Genomic DNA, 15727 nt, shown 5'->3' with positions numbered 1-15727 from the left:
CCCGCAGTTTGGTCAAATTCATGCTGGTAGCTTCGAGAACACTGTCCAACCATCTCGTCCTCTGTTGTCCCCTTCTCCTTGTGCCCTCCATCTTTCCCAACATCAGGGTCTTTTCCAGGGAGTCTTCTCTTCTCATGAGGTGGCCAAAGTATTGGAGCCTCAGCTTCATGATCTGTCCTTCCAGTGAGCACTCAGGGCTGATTTCCTTAAGAATGGATGCTTTTGATCTTCTTTGACCCTCTTACCCCAGCTCAGTCACTGACATCATCTGCAGGAGTGTCATGGGTCATCCTTGAAGTGGACAAGAGTTGACAACAACAAGAAACTGAGCCTGTTGTGTCATCAGGCCAGACTTGTGGAACATTCTGCCAACAGAGATTCAGCAGAGGTCTCCCATGCCAACTTTTAAGCACCTGCTAAAAACTTTTATATCCCCATTAGGCTTATGCAGTCAAGTAAAAAAGACATCTTTCCATAACAATTTCTGATTTTAAATTATTGTATGATTTGATGTACAATTGTTGTAAGATGCTCTATTTTTTTTATCAATAGTGGTATACATTTTAATAAAGAAATAGACATCCAAACTGCTTCCCTTCCTGTAGCTTTAGTGACTACTTAGTCCCTGCCCCATCCAAACAAGATTTGGGGGATGCCCTGTGCTCATCAGACTGTCACTGCCGCTGGAAAGGGATTACCATTAATTGAGCTTACAGTTTATTAGCTCCGGATTATTTCTTAGTTGCTGGTCTATAAGCACTCTCGTTTTCCAAAACTGAGAGAATTACAAGTCTTGCTCGGATCACCGGGACAATCCAAATCACATCTTCTTTTTTCTTTCTTGCAAATTCTTCATGCAAAAAAAACCCACAACCCCCACAACCAATCCTCTGCTCTTTCCCAAATATCCTATTAGTTCAGCTTTGCCAACGCCATAAAAAAAATGATACTGTGAAATTTGAAGCCTCTACCAAGCTCCACTGGATCTGTTTTCTGGCACACTACAGTACTGCATGTGTCTGAAATGTAAAAATGCACACAAGTTGGTTTGTTTTGCTTCAAAATTTACATCTCTCAAAGGCAGGGGTGAGGAACCTCTGGCCCTGCAGATGTTGGTGGACTCCAACTCCCATCTCCCTTGACAATTGCACTAAGCTTGGCTGGGGATGATGGGAGTTGGAGTTTAACCACAGCTGGGGATCCTAGGTTGAAGAGCAACAGACAATAACCTAGACAACAACTTTATGGTGCCTCCCTAACGAAACCAAACAGGCAAGTCCTGACTCCACCCAAACACAACTGAGCCCACTGCCACCTAGTGACTAAACCATATAATGACACTATCCACACAATCAGGTCTTGGGGTTTGATCTGGCAATTCAAGGTTTTAGCCTCCTTTTTAAACATGGGCTTAGCCAAAGGGGGCAGCTGTCCCCCTGATCAAGTAAAAGAACAGAAATACTTAACTAACTGACCAATCACGTCAGCTCTGCCACCCCCCCACAAAGTCCTGCCCCCCCCAACAAACTCCTGCCCCCCTAACAAAATTTTGGCTGCGCCCATGTTTTCAAACCATCCAGACCAGTGTTTTCCAAACTTGAGTTGCCAGTTGTTTTTGGACTACAATTCCCATCATTCCTGGCCACTGGTCCTGCTAGCTATGGATGATGGGAGTTGTTGTCCAAAAACAGCTGGAGACCAAAGTTTGGAAAACCCTGCTCCAGATGAAGGAACTTGCAGCAAATGGTGGGAGGGAGTGATCTGTAGACTTCAGGGTCCCCACCCCCAGTTAGGAAATCTAAAGCACCACCTTCTCCAACGTATTAGGATCTTCTTACTGCGGAAGGCAAACAGAAATGGGCACCAATAAAGGGATAATAAATCGATTTGAGAAACAAGTAGCAACGTGAGTGACAATTCTGCCTGGGAGAGGCTTGAGAGCTCTTTTAAAAAGCCAGACTCTCCCCTCCACCACCACTGCTTTTACAAGCACTACAGTGATACCTCGGGTTACAAACTTAATTCATTCCAGAGGTCCGTTCTTAACCTGAAACTGTTCTTAACCTGAGTTGCGCTTTTGCTAATGGGGCCCTCCTGCGCAATTTCCATTCTCATCCTGGGGCAAAGTTCTCAACCCGAGGTACTACTTCCAGGTTAGTGGAGTTTGTAACCCAAAGTTTTGTAACTTGAGGTGCCACTATATCTCTGAGCAATCAGCTTCACTCTGAAGCCTCTGGGTTGGAGCCTCAGAAGAGGCACAGTGGTTCTTCCCATGCCTGGCTAGTGGGCTGTGTTTGGTTCACTTGCCATCCAGGCCACTTTGGCAACAGACAAAGCCATCTGGCTGAGGAATCTAAATTCAACCGAAACACCATGAAAGTAATGGAACAAAGTGAATTTCAAATTGGTGCCAGCGTCATCTAATCATTGCTTGGAACCAGAGAGAGAACCCTTTTCCATCTAGCTCGGTATTGTCCACAAGGACTGGCAGAGGCTCTCTGGGGTTTCAGAAAAGGGGCCTTTCCGGAGATATTGGGGATTGAACCTGGGGACTTCTGCATGCCAAGCAGGCGCCCTGCCTCCCACAGCTTGTCATAAGGGCACATCTCATTCGCCACCCCCAAGTCGTGCCCTTTACTCTCTGCACACGAAATCTCAAGAGCCGGTTTGCAAATAAATAAAAATAAACAATCTGCTAAGGCAGCTAATGGCCTGTTTGGCCACACCAATTAACTTAATTATTTATTGACTGCCTATTTAAAGATCAGCTAGAAGGCGGAAATCCCCTAGGCGTGGGAGAAATAGGACAGAGTTGCACACAGGCACACCTGCTTTCCAAAGGTGTCTAAAAGCCACAGAAAAGATTCCCCCCCCCCCGGTATGCTCCATGCACTGTTACTAAACTTACTGCACAGTTGTGATGTGCCTTTAAATCATCTGGGGAAGGAGCAGGGATAGGGGTCCCTGGAGACGTAGCAGAAGTCCAAGGTCTGCAGGAGAATCCTGGGGGGATGTTTTCTTTAAAAAGTAATTTGTTTTGTTTTTTAAATGATACAACTATGCAAAGGAGAGAGAGAAAGATCTTAGATAAGTCACAGTCAGGTTGGTAAGCTGTGGCTGTGCAGATGTTGCTGAACTCCAGGTCCCAGTGGTCCCAGCAAGCATGGCCAATGGTCAGGGATGGTGGGGGGACAGTACAAAACAACTAGAACTGATCTATATGATGTCCCTATTTTCATCGGAGAAATGTTGGAGGGTATGGAACAGGACATCCCCAGGGCTTTTTTTTTTCAGCTAGAACTTGCCAGAACTCAGTTCCAGAATCTCTCAGGTGGGCACCATTGCCATTATAAGAGAGCAAGGGAGGCGTTCATGCTGAGTTCTGGCACCTCTTTTTCTAAAAAAATAGCACTGGACATCCCTATTTTCATCAGAGAAATGTTGGAAGGTATGAAAAACTACCTTCTCTTTTGCTCCCTCCCTCAACCTGACCTCATGCAAATCCAGGATTGTCACGAGGCACTGTGAATCCTCTAATGTGGGCTGCGTGATGACAGCCTTACATTTTTATGCATATAGAAAGATATAAGCTTTGGTGGGCTGAGGCTTATGCCATTATCAATGTGTTCATCTAAAATATAATGTACTTTTATTTCCGTTTCAAACAGACAATATTTCTGTACACAAAACAAGTGGAACTACTGCCATCTGCCATAGCGCTTGTCTCAGGCATGTTTACACTTATTTTTGCCTAAGCTTTGAGCACTGTTGCGTATCAATAAGAATGCCGTGTTAGTCTTTAAGGTGCTGCAAGACTGCCATTTTTGCTACCACAGCTACCCCACCGGGAATCCCTCCCACAGTTCCTTGTGGTCCAATCCTTTGTATGGCAGTCTTCTTTTCCATATAATTCTCGTCCGGTTAGTATTATGCTGAAAATTTCTCCGACATATTTTTTTTGGGGGGGGGTGAGGGTTAACCATTCTCCATCAATTAATGAGAAAAAGAACTGTATTCAAAAATTCTACCAGTAGATCCCAACACACCTTCTGCTGGGTGTGATTTGGACAGAGTGCCTTCAGCCAAGTTCCCGGAAGCATAGTGCTGTTTAGATAGTTCTATATGAGGATTCTGTAAGATTTCAAGCAGCGTTGGACACCTGGTGGTGCTAAGAGGCAGATCTGGTGCAAGGGGCACTTGTGAGGCACTATTTCATATTAAACCAACTTGGAATTTTTCGAAACTGGTAATAAATCCATCTTTTACTGCAGCAGCATCTCTACACTTTGGAACTCCCCGCCTATTGACACCAGGGAGGCACTCTTTCTATCACCTGCTTAAAGCATTTGTGTTCAGGAAAGCCTCTACAGACACAGAGAAGTTACATATATTTCTTTTTCTGCTGCTATTGATTTTTTTATCGTCTTCTGGACGTTTTTAAACACCTGTTTCTAACTTGTTTTATTGATAATGTAAATGTTTTATTATATATATTTTTGTAAACTACTTAGAGGGCTTCTTTTGCAGGGGGTGCGCGTTTAGCAAATTTGTTTATATACATACATATCGGCAGGACAGAAATCTCTATTTTCAAACTGACTCAGGAGCCCCCGTTGGGACAAAAACGTAGATTTGGAATACAGTGGTACCTCGGGTTAAGAACTTAATTCGTTCTGGAAGTCCATTCTTAACCTGAAACTGTTCTTAACCTGAAGCACCACTTTAGCTAATGGGGCCTCCCGCTGCTGCCGCGCCGCCGGAGCACGATATCTGTTCTCATCCTGAAACAAAGTTCTTAACCCGAGGTACTATTTCTGGGTTAGCGGAGTCTGTAACCTGAAGTGTATGTAACCTGAAGCATATGTAACCCGAGGTACCACTATAGTTGTAATAGAAGAAAAATAAACCTTTAAATAAAGGGAGAAGGAAATAGGGTTGGGGAATCCATTTGGGTACTTTGTGTGTGTGCATGGAGAACCTCCATATTCAAAGGAAGTCTATCACTGAATACTTAGGCAGAAATGCAACCTAGGTCTCCTCCTCTCCTGGGCATTTTTGCCTAAGTTGCATTTCAGTTCTCCAAATAGCCTCTTTCTATTCCCAAAGCACAAAATTAACTCGCTACCCAAACAACAATGCTCTCGTTAAGTTGCTGCGTTCTCCCTCTGTAATGCAAATATGGAGTAAGGAAAAACGTTGGGATGCAGGCCAGAGACAAATTACTGTGCAATTAAATACTTGCTTAATTATATGAACCAGGGCGGCTGGGCTCACTGCTGTGGGAAACGTCAAGAGCAGGGAAGGAGACTGTAAGCAGGCTGGAGCTGCCTCAATAGGCACCACACTGGCCACTGAGGGCACCAGGAAGGGCTGGGAGGAGCTCCTGCTCTGAAACCCTGGAGAGCTGCTGCCAGTCAGTGTCGACAACACTGATCTAGCTGGACCAATAGGTCTGACTTGGTGTAAGGCAACCTGGGATGTTCCTCTGTGCACAGGTGCATCACCTGCAGCAACTGGTATCCCAAGGTACATTGCCTCTGAGCATGGAGTCTCTACTTACCAAGCAAAGCATATTGATCTTGCCTTCAAGAATCCATCAAGCCAAAATTGATGTACCTTTTTCTAACCCGCTGCCTTTGAGATGTTTTGGACTACAACTCCTATCAGGCCCAGCCATGGGAGTTGTAGTCTAAAATGTCAAGAGTACAATGGGTTAGGAAAGGCTAATCTATCAGCCTACCCCGGGGGGCAGCAAATTCAATGAATTAATTCTGAGAATGTGAAGTCCCACGTTTTGTCTTCTTCTGAACAAACAGCATCCAAAATGTTTTGCTGTGGCTTTATAATTTGTTGGAAGCTGCCCAGAGTGGCTGGGGATAACAATAACAACAACAACAACAACAACAACAACAACAACAACAACAACAACAACAACAACAACAACAACAAACTAATAATAATAATAATAATAATAATAATAATAATAATAATAATAATAATAATTTTTACAATTTAAAAAGAGTATTTTCATCCACTGCCCCCTCAAGCCAATTTGATTCCCAGCCGGCACTGAAAGCCACCAACCCCAAACTTCCCCTTCCCTGCCAGCCCATCTCTCTATAGAAACTTGGTCCCGAAAAAGCCAACCGCATTTTAAGCAGGCCTGTGTGCCTTTGCAAAATGATATTGTGCAAGGAGCTGAATGAAATCTGCATGCAGGTGACCATTCGGGGGGAAAACGAGCAAGAGGCATGTGACTGCCAAGACAATGGGAGACCCAAATTCTCAGGGAAAGGGTCCTAAGTCTATTCAGACGCCAACAGCTTCTGGTGTGGGGAGGGGTGGGGGGGAGTGAAGAGAAAGGGAGAAAAAGCATCCGCCGGGAACAAAAAAAGCCTTAAAGTCAAGGGAGGAAATTCACAAAAGGAACCTGATACAAACTGCCTAAATTGAGGATTATATAATCCGATTGTCGAGCTAGTGGGAAAAAGCTTCTTTCTTTCACCTCTCCGTTCCCAGAGCTGGTTCTGTCCCTTTCGGGTGCCCCACCACAAAGCAAGCAACGCGCCCTGCCATAACAGAAACCAACGGGGCATGTCGCTCTCTTTTCTTTTTCTAAAGTGCTTCTGCAAGTTCTTCAGGGAAAATCCACAACAGAAGAGACCTTGCTATAGTCAGAACAGTCTGCACTGAGCAGAGAAAAGGTGAATACTATAAGTTTGCAATACACACCCAGAGTCTGTTCCAGCAATATGGTTCAGGCTTTCAAGGGGGTTGGAGAGGGACCCTCTTAGGGAGAGCAAACATGACAAAAGAATGACAAAAGAGAATGGGGGGTTGCCAGGTTTTTCACTGAGTCTAGTCCTGTGCTTTTAAGAGAGGCACAGCAAAATTTAGTAGGGTTTCCTCCCTTGTACAGAGGGGAGAGTATTGGGGTGGAAAAAGACCCTGCTTAATTTCTGTGTGCCTGGGGAACACGCTGGCAACTTTTAGGGGAGGGGAAGGGCTACATGATTTTTTATAGTGTTTCTTCCGAGTGATCACTTCCCCCTGGAAAAGTTTTTTAAAATATATTTATATTTAATTGAAAACGTTCAGTGGGCAAAGAAAGTGAAAGACATGAAAGAAAGAAAGAAAGAAAGAAAGAAAGAAAGAAAGAAAGAAAGAAAGATGCTTGAAACTGTAATGCAATATGATGTATAGCTCTGTGCTATTTTTCCGATTATTAGCAAGTCATTATAATTTTTATAAATGCATTTCTGGTATCACCATATTTATCCAGACACAAGTTGTGAAAAGCCATCCCCCGAAAGCATTTTTAGAAAACAACGAAAGCCATATTTCCTCAGCTGCCTTTTCCCATCCACTTCTTAAAGGTTTTACGTTTTCAGCACATAACGTGGCTTGCCTGATTTTTATCTGAATAATCCTGACACAAAGGAGATTATGGGCTTCTGCGTTAACGACCTCTTGTGCAACAGAGAAAAGAATTGCATGACAAGTGACATCTGCCAAAATTTCTCCTTCGCCTCTTTTATTGAGATGTGCGCAAGCCTTAAAAACTGCAACCAAACCAAGCCACAGAGATGCAGAACTCTAAGACAAGATTTTGTTTAGGGAAGGGGGTGGGCAAGGAATATGACTGCGGTCCTATTGAAAGGAAAGTCCCATTGAAATTACTGGGGCATGCCTCTGATTAAGCATGTGCACAATCAGGCTGTTTGATGGGCTACAATTATGAGGCTTAGAAACTTTTACAGCTGGGCTTTGCTCTCCACACCCCCAAGCCACTGCCCCTCTTTCCATCCTGCTTGAGGAAGACTCCTGTGGCACCCAAAAACTTGCACACCCCTACACAAACAGAAATTTGGATAAGGAAAGACTGTGTGCATCTCCAGTGGAATTGGGGGGGGGGTACAGCAGTGAGATGCTGTGTTTGATGGGTTGCCTGTCTCGGTGGGGAAAGTTCTTTCCTATCTACTTGAAGAATGGAGGCTAGTCAAATCAAGCAAAAAACCTGCTGTTTTGCAAGCCTTATACTGCACACCTTGGAAAACGAGAGAAAGATTTCTTTAAAGGAACTCCAGCTGAATAATGTACAGAACGTGTTAACAATTTACAGACCTGCATTAAGCTAAAGCCACAGCAGAACTTTTCATTAACCAAAACAGCAGCAGGAGCAAAGTTTGAGGGAGCTGCAAATCAGTTTGATCTGGAAAGCAGGGCTCCCATTTGGCCACATTTAACACTTTTTAATAATCCAGAGGCAGCAGAAAGAGAAGCCAAAGAGCTCCTGGAACAGTTCATATATGTGTGCAAGGGGGAATGTCAGCAGGTACAACTCATCTCTGCCCTGAAATCCCCTCTACTATAGACACACGTCTTCCTATATACATAAAAATGTAAGGCTGTTGTCATGCTGCAGTACACATGGCTGCTAATAGGTGGCCACACCACCAGCAGTATGTTGGCAGGCAGGTAAGCAAGCAGATAGCAGGTGGTCCAGGTGAGCTGTTTAATAGAGGGGTGAGGTACTTCAGAGAGACATTTGGCAATCACCTCTCTGAAGTCCGCACACACACACACACCCGCTAAATGCAACTGCAGCAAAGTTTTAACAGTGGAGAGGAGGTATTTCATTTGATAATTTAAACATCATTCGTTTGAGAATCATTTGAAAAATTGCTCTTTATTACTCTAAAGGCAAGCCCATCAGATATGAGAGCTGAAAGAAAGGACTTCTTCAAGCAGTACATAGTTAACCTACGGAACTCGCTCTCACAGGAGGCAGTGATGGCCAGCAATGTAGATGGCTTTAAAAGACAAATTCATGGAGCTATTAATTGCTACAAGCTGCAAAGGCTGTGCTCTGGCATTGTTCCTGAATATCAGCTGCTGGAAACCTCAGGAGCTCTTGTGCTTGGGTCTTGCTTGTGGGTTTCCCAAAGGCGTCTGGCTGGCCACTGTGAGAACAGGATGCTGGACTAGATGGGCCATTGGCCTGATCCAGCAGCCTCTAAAGAACACACTGTTCTCCACTCCCTAGTCTCTTCTTCCCGGGGGTTCCCTGACTCCATTTCCAACACTGTCCAAAGGGGTAGGGGCTTCCTAGCATGCCTAGACGTAAGCCCCTGAGCCTATACAGTAGGGGCTGCCACCCCTGCTTGCTCCACTCGCTAGTCCCTTTCCCAACCCCATTTCCCCCACAGCTCACCAAACCCTGCCCCCTTTGCACCTGACCGAATCCACCTCTCTTTGCACCTCACCCAGTCCCTCCCCTCCCTGCTTGGCCCAAGCCTCAAGCCCTTTCAAAAGAGGGGGAAAGTGCTTCAGAAAGCAGTTTGCCAGACAGCTGTTTTCACATGAAATTAAGGTTGCAAACTTCTTGCACCACTCCTGCTCCTTTGAGCAGCAGTCTGGCATGGTAGAAATTAACAAACATACTGTAGTGGGGGTTTTTCACAGCACAGAGATAGCTTATTGGGGGGGGGGGAGCCACTACCTGAACTGTATGTCAGCTGCAGGAATTGTTTAATAATAAGAATCAGTTGCTCTTTACAGTTTGATGGGTCAGTGCCTCTGGCTGTTAACCACAAGGCTGGTGGTTCAAGCCCAGGGATGGCTCACAGCTATGAGCAAGATTCCTGCATTGCAGGGGGTTGAACTAGATGACCCTCAGGTTCCCTTCCCATTCTACAATTCTATGATTGTATGAAAGAATCGTTCAACCAAATATTAAGTGACACTTTATTACATTCTCTGGATTTTTAATACAGCTGTTTCAAAACTAATCCAGTGAGAGAGCAGGAAAAAAGGAACGGAAGAGTGTTCCCTTTTCATCCGTTGGCAAAGCAAATACTTTCCAGGACGCTCATGCCAATGAGCCCAGCCGTGTGCTCTATACTGCATGGATTTTGGAACAAAGGTGTCACAAATGACACTCCACTGGCCAGCCACCTGAGGTTTTCAGAAGCAGCCATGGCTACCTTCTGCCCATTCCATCCTGGCCAGAAAGTCTACACTACTTTAGGAATTGTCTTCCGCAGAAGGTGCCCTCCAGAAATCTTGGGACTGCAACTCCCATCAGCCTGAAAACATCACGGAGGGTACCCATCGCACAAAAAGCTGCTCTATTCTGCTTTCCAACTTAACTCAACTAGCAGCTGCAGTAGTTGCATCTCTGCCTCTATGAAAGTCTAGTAGAAAACCAGGGGAAGATTTGGGCTAAGTTGCCAGCCAGCTTGCCTGCACCTGCCGTGTCTCAGGAGCACAGGAATTTGCCTGGTACAGTCCATTGGTCTATCTAGCTTAGCACTGTCCATACTGACCAGCCGGGTTTTAGCCAGGGGGCATACCCAGCCCTTTCTGAAAGTATCAGGAAAGCAGCTGCCTGGCTACCACCAACCTGCTGACTTTTCCCTAAGGCTCATTGCAGCCGTTCTTCAGAGTTACTCGCCTGGGAAGGCTCTTCACTCATCTTTGGTGAGATGTCTCACAGCAGCCCCCGAGACAGTTTTGCCAGGCAGGGGCGAGAAGTTCCCTAGGAAAACAACTTTTGAGGGACGTGGGGAGGGCGAACGCGATCATAACCCTGGACAAAGACTGAATGGGAAAGGGTGGCGGGCGGTGAACACCAATGCCATCTTGCAAACAAGACAGCTGGCTAATGTGGGTGTGATTTTCTCTCGTTGCCAATAGATCCTTTATCTGTTGGACAGCCGGGAAGACCCCGTTCCAAAGCCCGCTTGGAGAGCATGGCGGTCTTTGTTTGTTGATCCCCCATCCCCCGCGCAAATCTCATTGAACGCTGGAAACGTCGCCATGGAAGTACCTGAAACTCCCCTCTCCACCTCGCATTTTTTGCAAGGCTTTCTTTAACACCCCCCCACCCCAGTATGCAGGACGGGTGTGTGTGTTTTTGGAGGGGGTGGGGGGCATTTTCGAAAAACCAAGGCCATCGCAAAGAGGGCACCATCCGATCTCCAGAGAAAGGTCCGTTTGCGCATTTCCCCGCCGCGGGCGTCCCGCTTCTACGGCGCCTCGTAAGCCAGCAAACAAACCCACCCCGCGTGGGGCGCGGGCAGCTCCGGCCACGCCAGCCCGGCGACCAGTCGCAAAAGGCGAGGCCGCCCAAGGATTCTGCGCGCGGATTGCACGTACAAACGCGCACACACCTGTTTGCGCTTGTCACCCCGCCGAGCAACGGGACGGCCGGAGCCCCGCGGCGCGCACCCTCCCCCCTCGCCAGGGCCACCACCACCACGTTGCCCATTGTGGACGCGCCAGCGAAGATTGGAGGCTGCGATGGAACCACGGAGCGGCGAGCCTGACCTCTCCACGTATACACACAACCCATTATTTGCGCGTTTCTTTTAGCGTGGCCCCAGGCCGAGGGGTCCCGCGCGCCCTGCCCAGCTCCCGCTCTGCGCTCCACCGTGCCCGGTTCTTTGCACCGACCGACTAGCAAGGCTGGGGGGGGGTAGGAAATACAACCACAAATCCCCATCCCACGAAGAAAAAAGAGCGCCCGCCCAGCCACGCCAAGCGCCCTCAGCCCCCCTCCCCGGACCCCTCTCCTGGGTTTGGGTCTTTACCTTCCACGGTCAAGGTCAAGGCAAGAATCGCGAGGCCAAACAGTCCCTCTAGCGCCATGTAAGCCCTTCGGAGCTCCGGGTGTGCGAAAGGGGGCGCCGGGAGGAAGAGGTGGCGGCGAGCGGGCGAGCGAGCGAGCGAGGCAGCAACCCCGGCGGCCGGAGTCTGCTCCGCGGCTCGCCTGTTGGGTCTGGCGCGCGAGGGTTAGACGCGCGCGCGAGCGAAGGGCTGCTGCCGCTGCTGCCTCCCCTCCTCCATCGCCATCTTGTGTGAATACAAAAAAAGGGAAAAGAAAAAAAGGAGAAGAGGTGACTCTGGGAGTTGCAAGGCACACACGCGCAACCACGCGCGCCCGGCCCGAGCCGAGTCCCCCTTTCGGTGCCCGAGGGAGACGCCCCGGGCGCCACCTCCCGCCGGCCGCTCCCCCTGGACTGCCCCTCGCCGCGCGCGCCCCCTTGGCTGTCTCTTCTAGGCTGCTGAGCCCAGACAGATGGGTCTCTCTCTCTCTCTCTCTCTCTCTCTCTCTCTCTCTCTCTCTCTCTCTCTCTCTCTCTCTCTCCTGGGAAGGGGAAGGGGGTGGTCTCTCTGCCAGCGCAAAACGGACGGAGAAGGCAAAAGGGAGCCTTGCTTTTTCCCCTGCTTTTGCTGGCCGGGCGAGAGAGGAGGAATGAATCTCTCTCTCTCTCTCCTCGCCCCCTCCTTGCTTTCTTTTTGCACCCAGAGATAAAAACCATGCATGGCATTCAGAAAGGAGAGAGAAAAAAGTTTTTCTCCCTCTCTCAGAGCACTAGAACACATAAGCTGCATGTTGGAAGAGTCGCGACAGGGACAAGAACTTTACGCAGCGCGTGGTTAACCTCTGGAACTCGCTCCCGCAAGAGGCAAGGGATGGTCATCAACTTGGTAGTCTTTAACAGAGGATTGAACAAATCCATGGAGGACGAAGCTACCAGTGGCTTCCACCCGCGATGACTGTCGTCTGCCCCCACAGTCAGAGGCAGCAAGGCTTCAACTCTTAATCTCAGGGTTGTGGGTTTGAGCTCCACACTGAGTGAAAGATTTCTGCATTGCAGGGGGTTGGACTAGATGACCCTCGGGGTACCTCCCAACTCTACAGCTCTATGATTCCGAATACCAGTTGCTGGAAGCCACGGGAGGGGAGGGGGCTGTTAGGTTTGAGTCCTGCTTGACAGTTTCCCAGTCAAGCATGTGTTCGGCCACTGTGAGAACAGCATGCTGGACTGGATAGGCCACTGGCCTGATCCGATGGGCTCTTATGTTCTTACATAGCACAGTGATATATGGACCATATAACTGCAGAGCTGGAATGGATCCTAAAGGTCATCTTATCTAACCCTCTGCAATGCAGGAATCACAAGTATATGAAAAGAGTGTAGGGCCCTAGGAAGTCTGCTGGACACTCAGACTTCTGATTCTGCCATAGCCTCCTCACATGCTTCCAAGCCTATTGGCACAGGCTTAACAAGAAGTGCACCTTTAAATTCACACCAGGTCAGGGAGAGAAGCGTTTTGAAGCTGATAACTGCATAGTTCTGTGCCTGGTGTAAATGTCTACTCAATGTGGAATCTATACAGCTCAGCAGGACTCCATTGGTTGCTAATTGGTAACTTGGTAAGTTTTAACAGCCTATTGGAAAATGGGGGGGGGTGCAGACAAGTGTTCTGAGTGAAGAAGATGCCTGTGTGATCTGAAAGCCTGCCACCTTGCCAACACAACTAGACCTATGGTGAGGAAGGGTGAGGATACAATGAACCGTCACTGACCCTAACTGCAAGCAAACACACACACACACACACACACACACAAAGGTAGAACCAGTCCTGTCTGAAATAGTAGGGAAGTGTTATTGCGTGAAGAAGATGCATGTGTGGTCTGAAAGCTTGTTACTCTGCCAACCCAACTGGGTCCATTGGGCACACATACACATGTGAAGAAGGTGCAACTAGCCGTTTCTGAAATATGTAGCAGAAAAGTTCTCTTGGATGAAGAAGATGTCTGTGTGATCTGACAGCTTGCTACCCTACCAACCCAACTGGGTCCGATGGGCAGGGGTGTGCGGGTGTGAGTGTGAGTGTGTGAAGTAAATCACCAAAGACTCTGTCTGCTAGCAAACACACACACACACACACACACACACACACACCAAGCAGCAGCCACAAGTCTTGTCTGGATCAGCCGTGCCAAAGAGCAGCAGCTGGCTGCATTTAATAGGCATAATGTAAGTGAACAACAAAATACGCAATTTGCTCAACAACTCAAGAGATATCAGGGCAATTCTGTACAGCGAAAAGGGAGGGGAAGCAGCCCTTTAGATGCTCATGCCCTCCGGGAGCTTATGTATAATAAGTTCATTTCATTATGCTGGCTCTCATAAATATTTATTGCATGCACAACCACCTCTCATTGCTCGTCTGAGGATGGGTGGTGGATGCATTATTCTTAGGCATGGAGGCTTCCTCCTCCCTCTGCCGCCACCGCTCAGCCCCCTCTCAGTCTGGCCTCCCTGCAAGCTGTGCAGAGAAGTCTGTTTGGACAAGAGGCTTTGGGGGAGTGAGAGGGTAAGGGTGGCAGCAAAAACTGGAGAAGGCAAGAGACAGATTCCGTTCCAGAAAAGGTCCTAACTCAGCAACAGAGCATCTGAAGGCCCCAGGTCCAGTCCCCAGATTCTCTAGGTGGGGTGGGGGTGCAGATCCCGTCTGAAACCCCAGAGAGCAGGCTCCCAGTCAGTGTCAACAATACTGAGCTAGATGGGCCAACAGTCTGACCAGGATAAGGCAGCTTCCTAGACCCCTATTTAAATCTGTCCTTTATGAAGAACCATGAGGAATGGAGTGTTATGTTTAAAGGAATGGCCAAAGCTAAGGTAGTTACTGCCAGTCAGTGTTGGCAATACTGATCTAGATGGACTCATGGTCTGACACAGCTTCCTGTGTAGGACTCCTGATGGATAGCTCTGTCAGTGGAGCATGAGATGCTTAATCTCAAGGCCATGGGTCCAAGCCCCACACTGGGCAAAAGATTCCTGCATTGCAGCGGGTCTTCCAACTCTATGATTCTATGCTTCTGTGATTCCTATGCGCCTGGCTCTTAAAGGGAAGGTTCAGTGGTAGAGCATCTGCTTTGCGTGCAGAAAGTTCCAATCTCGATCCCCAGAATCTCCAAGTAGGGTTGCGAAAACGCCTGCTACAGGGGAGCTCCTGCAGAGCTGCTGCCAGTCAGTGTCAACAATACTGGGGTAGGTGTACCAATGGTCTGACTTGATAGAAAGCAGCTATGATATGCAGGGTGGTTTGCACTTTGGGCCAGTGGTGGTGGTGGAGAATTCTGATTTTTTTATGACAACCCCCTTCTGCAGCTGGAGTACAAAATGAAATTTTGAACAGTGAAGACATGGTTTCAATACCAAGCCCACCCTCTGTCGTCTCCTCCTCCTCCTCCTCCTCCTCCTCCTCCTCCTCCTCCTCCTCCTCCTCCTCCTCCTCCTCCTCTCTCTCTCTCTCTCTCTCTCTCTCACACACACACACACACACACTTTGCTTAACATCCAGCCTGATGATGAAGAGTTCTGCCAGACTCAAAAGCTTGCTCACTACTTTGCGGCGTTTTGATTTTCTGGTAGTTCTGAAAAACAAAAGGGGCAGTTTTAACCTTTAGCCGTGCATGTAAATAATGCAACCTCCCCTTCTTCTGCTTTGCTTATTGGGTAGGTTTCTCTTTGCGAAAAGCTCACTTATTTGGCATGCAAAGGATTGGCAAATAGCGGTGAAGTAGATTAAACAAGGGGTGGCGATTCGTCCCTGCTTGCCTATGCCACTGCCCTCAGCTTCCCCAAAGCAAACAAAGAATACACTACATAGGAAGCTGCCTTATGCTGAGTCTGACCATTGCCCTATTTAACTCAGTATTGTCTGCGCTGACTGGCAGCAGCCCTCCAGGGTTTCAGGCAGAGGTCTCTCCAGAAGTCTCTGGAGATTTAACCTGGGACCTTCTCCATGCACAGCAAAATCTCTGCCATAGAGCTGAGCCACCCTTGAGTGGCCTGGAATGCCCTTGAATGCCTGGTGCTCTCTGCTCCCATGGAGTATACAATTTTAAATGTCTTTCCTTTTGCCT

The 15727-nt window shown here is 47.9% G+C and overlaps 1 protein-coding gene across 3 annotated transcripts in view; it reads right to left on the bottom strand.

Annotated features, from left to right (window-relative positions):
• Positions 1-12061, bottom strand: part of IGDCC4 (immunoglobulin superfamily DCC subclass member 4) — a 77923-nt gene extending 65862 nt beyond the window's left edge. Inside the window, exon 1 of one of the 3 annotated variants that reach the window (XM_083474994.1) lies at positions 11595-12061. In XM_083474994.1, the coding sequence (XP_083331120.1) occupies positions 11595-11652 (58 nt within the window). In that variant the 5' untranslated portion in view covers positions 11653-12061. The remainder of the gene's footprint in view (positions 1-11594) is intronic. The other 2 variants (XM_083474995.1, XM_083474996.1) reach the window with 2 other exon arrangements.
• Between the last annotated feature and the right edge of the window lie 3666 nt (positions 12062-15727).

Source organism: Podarcis liolepis (genome assembly GCF_965112155.1).
Source record: "Podarcis liolepis genome assembly, chromosome: 14".
Taxonomy (NCBI): Eukaryota; Metazoa; Chordata; class Lepidosauria; order Squamata; family Lacertidae; genus Podarcis; species Podarcis liolepis.
The sequence above is the reverse complement of the archived record's forward strand: the minus strand, read 5'-3'. Positions and strand labels throughout refer to the sequence as shown.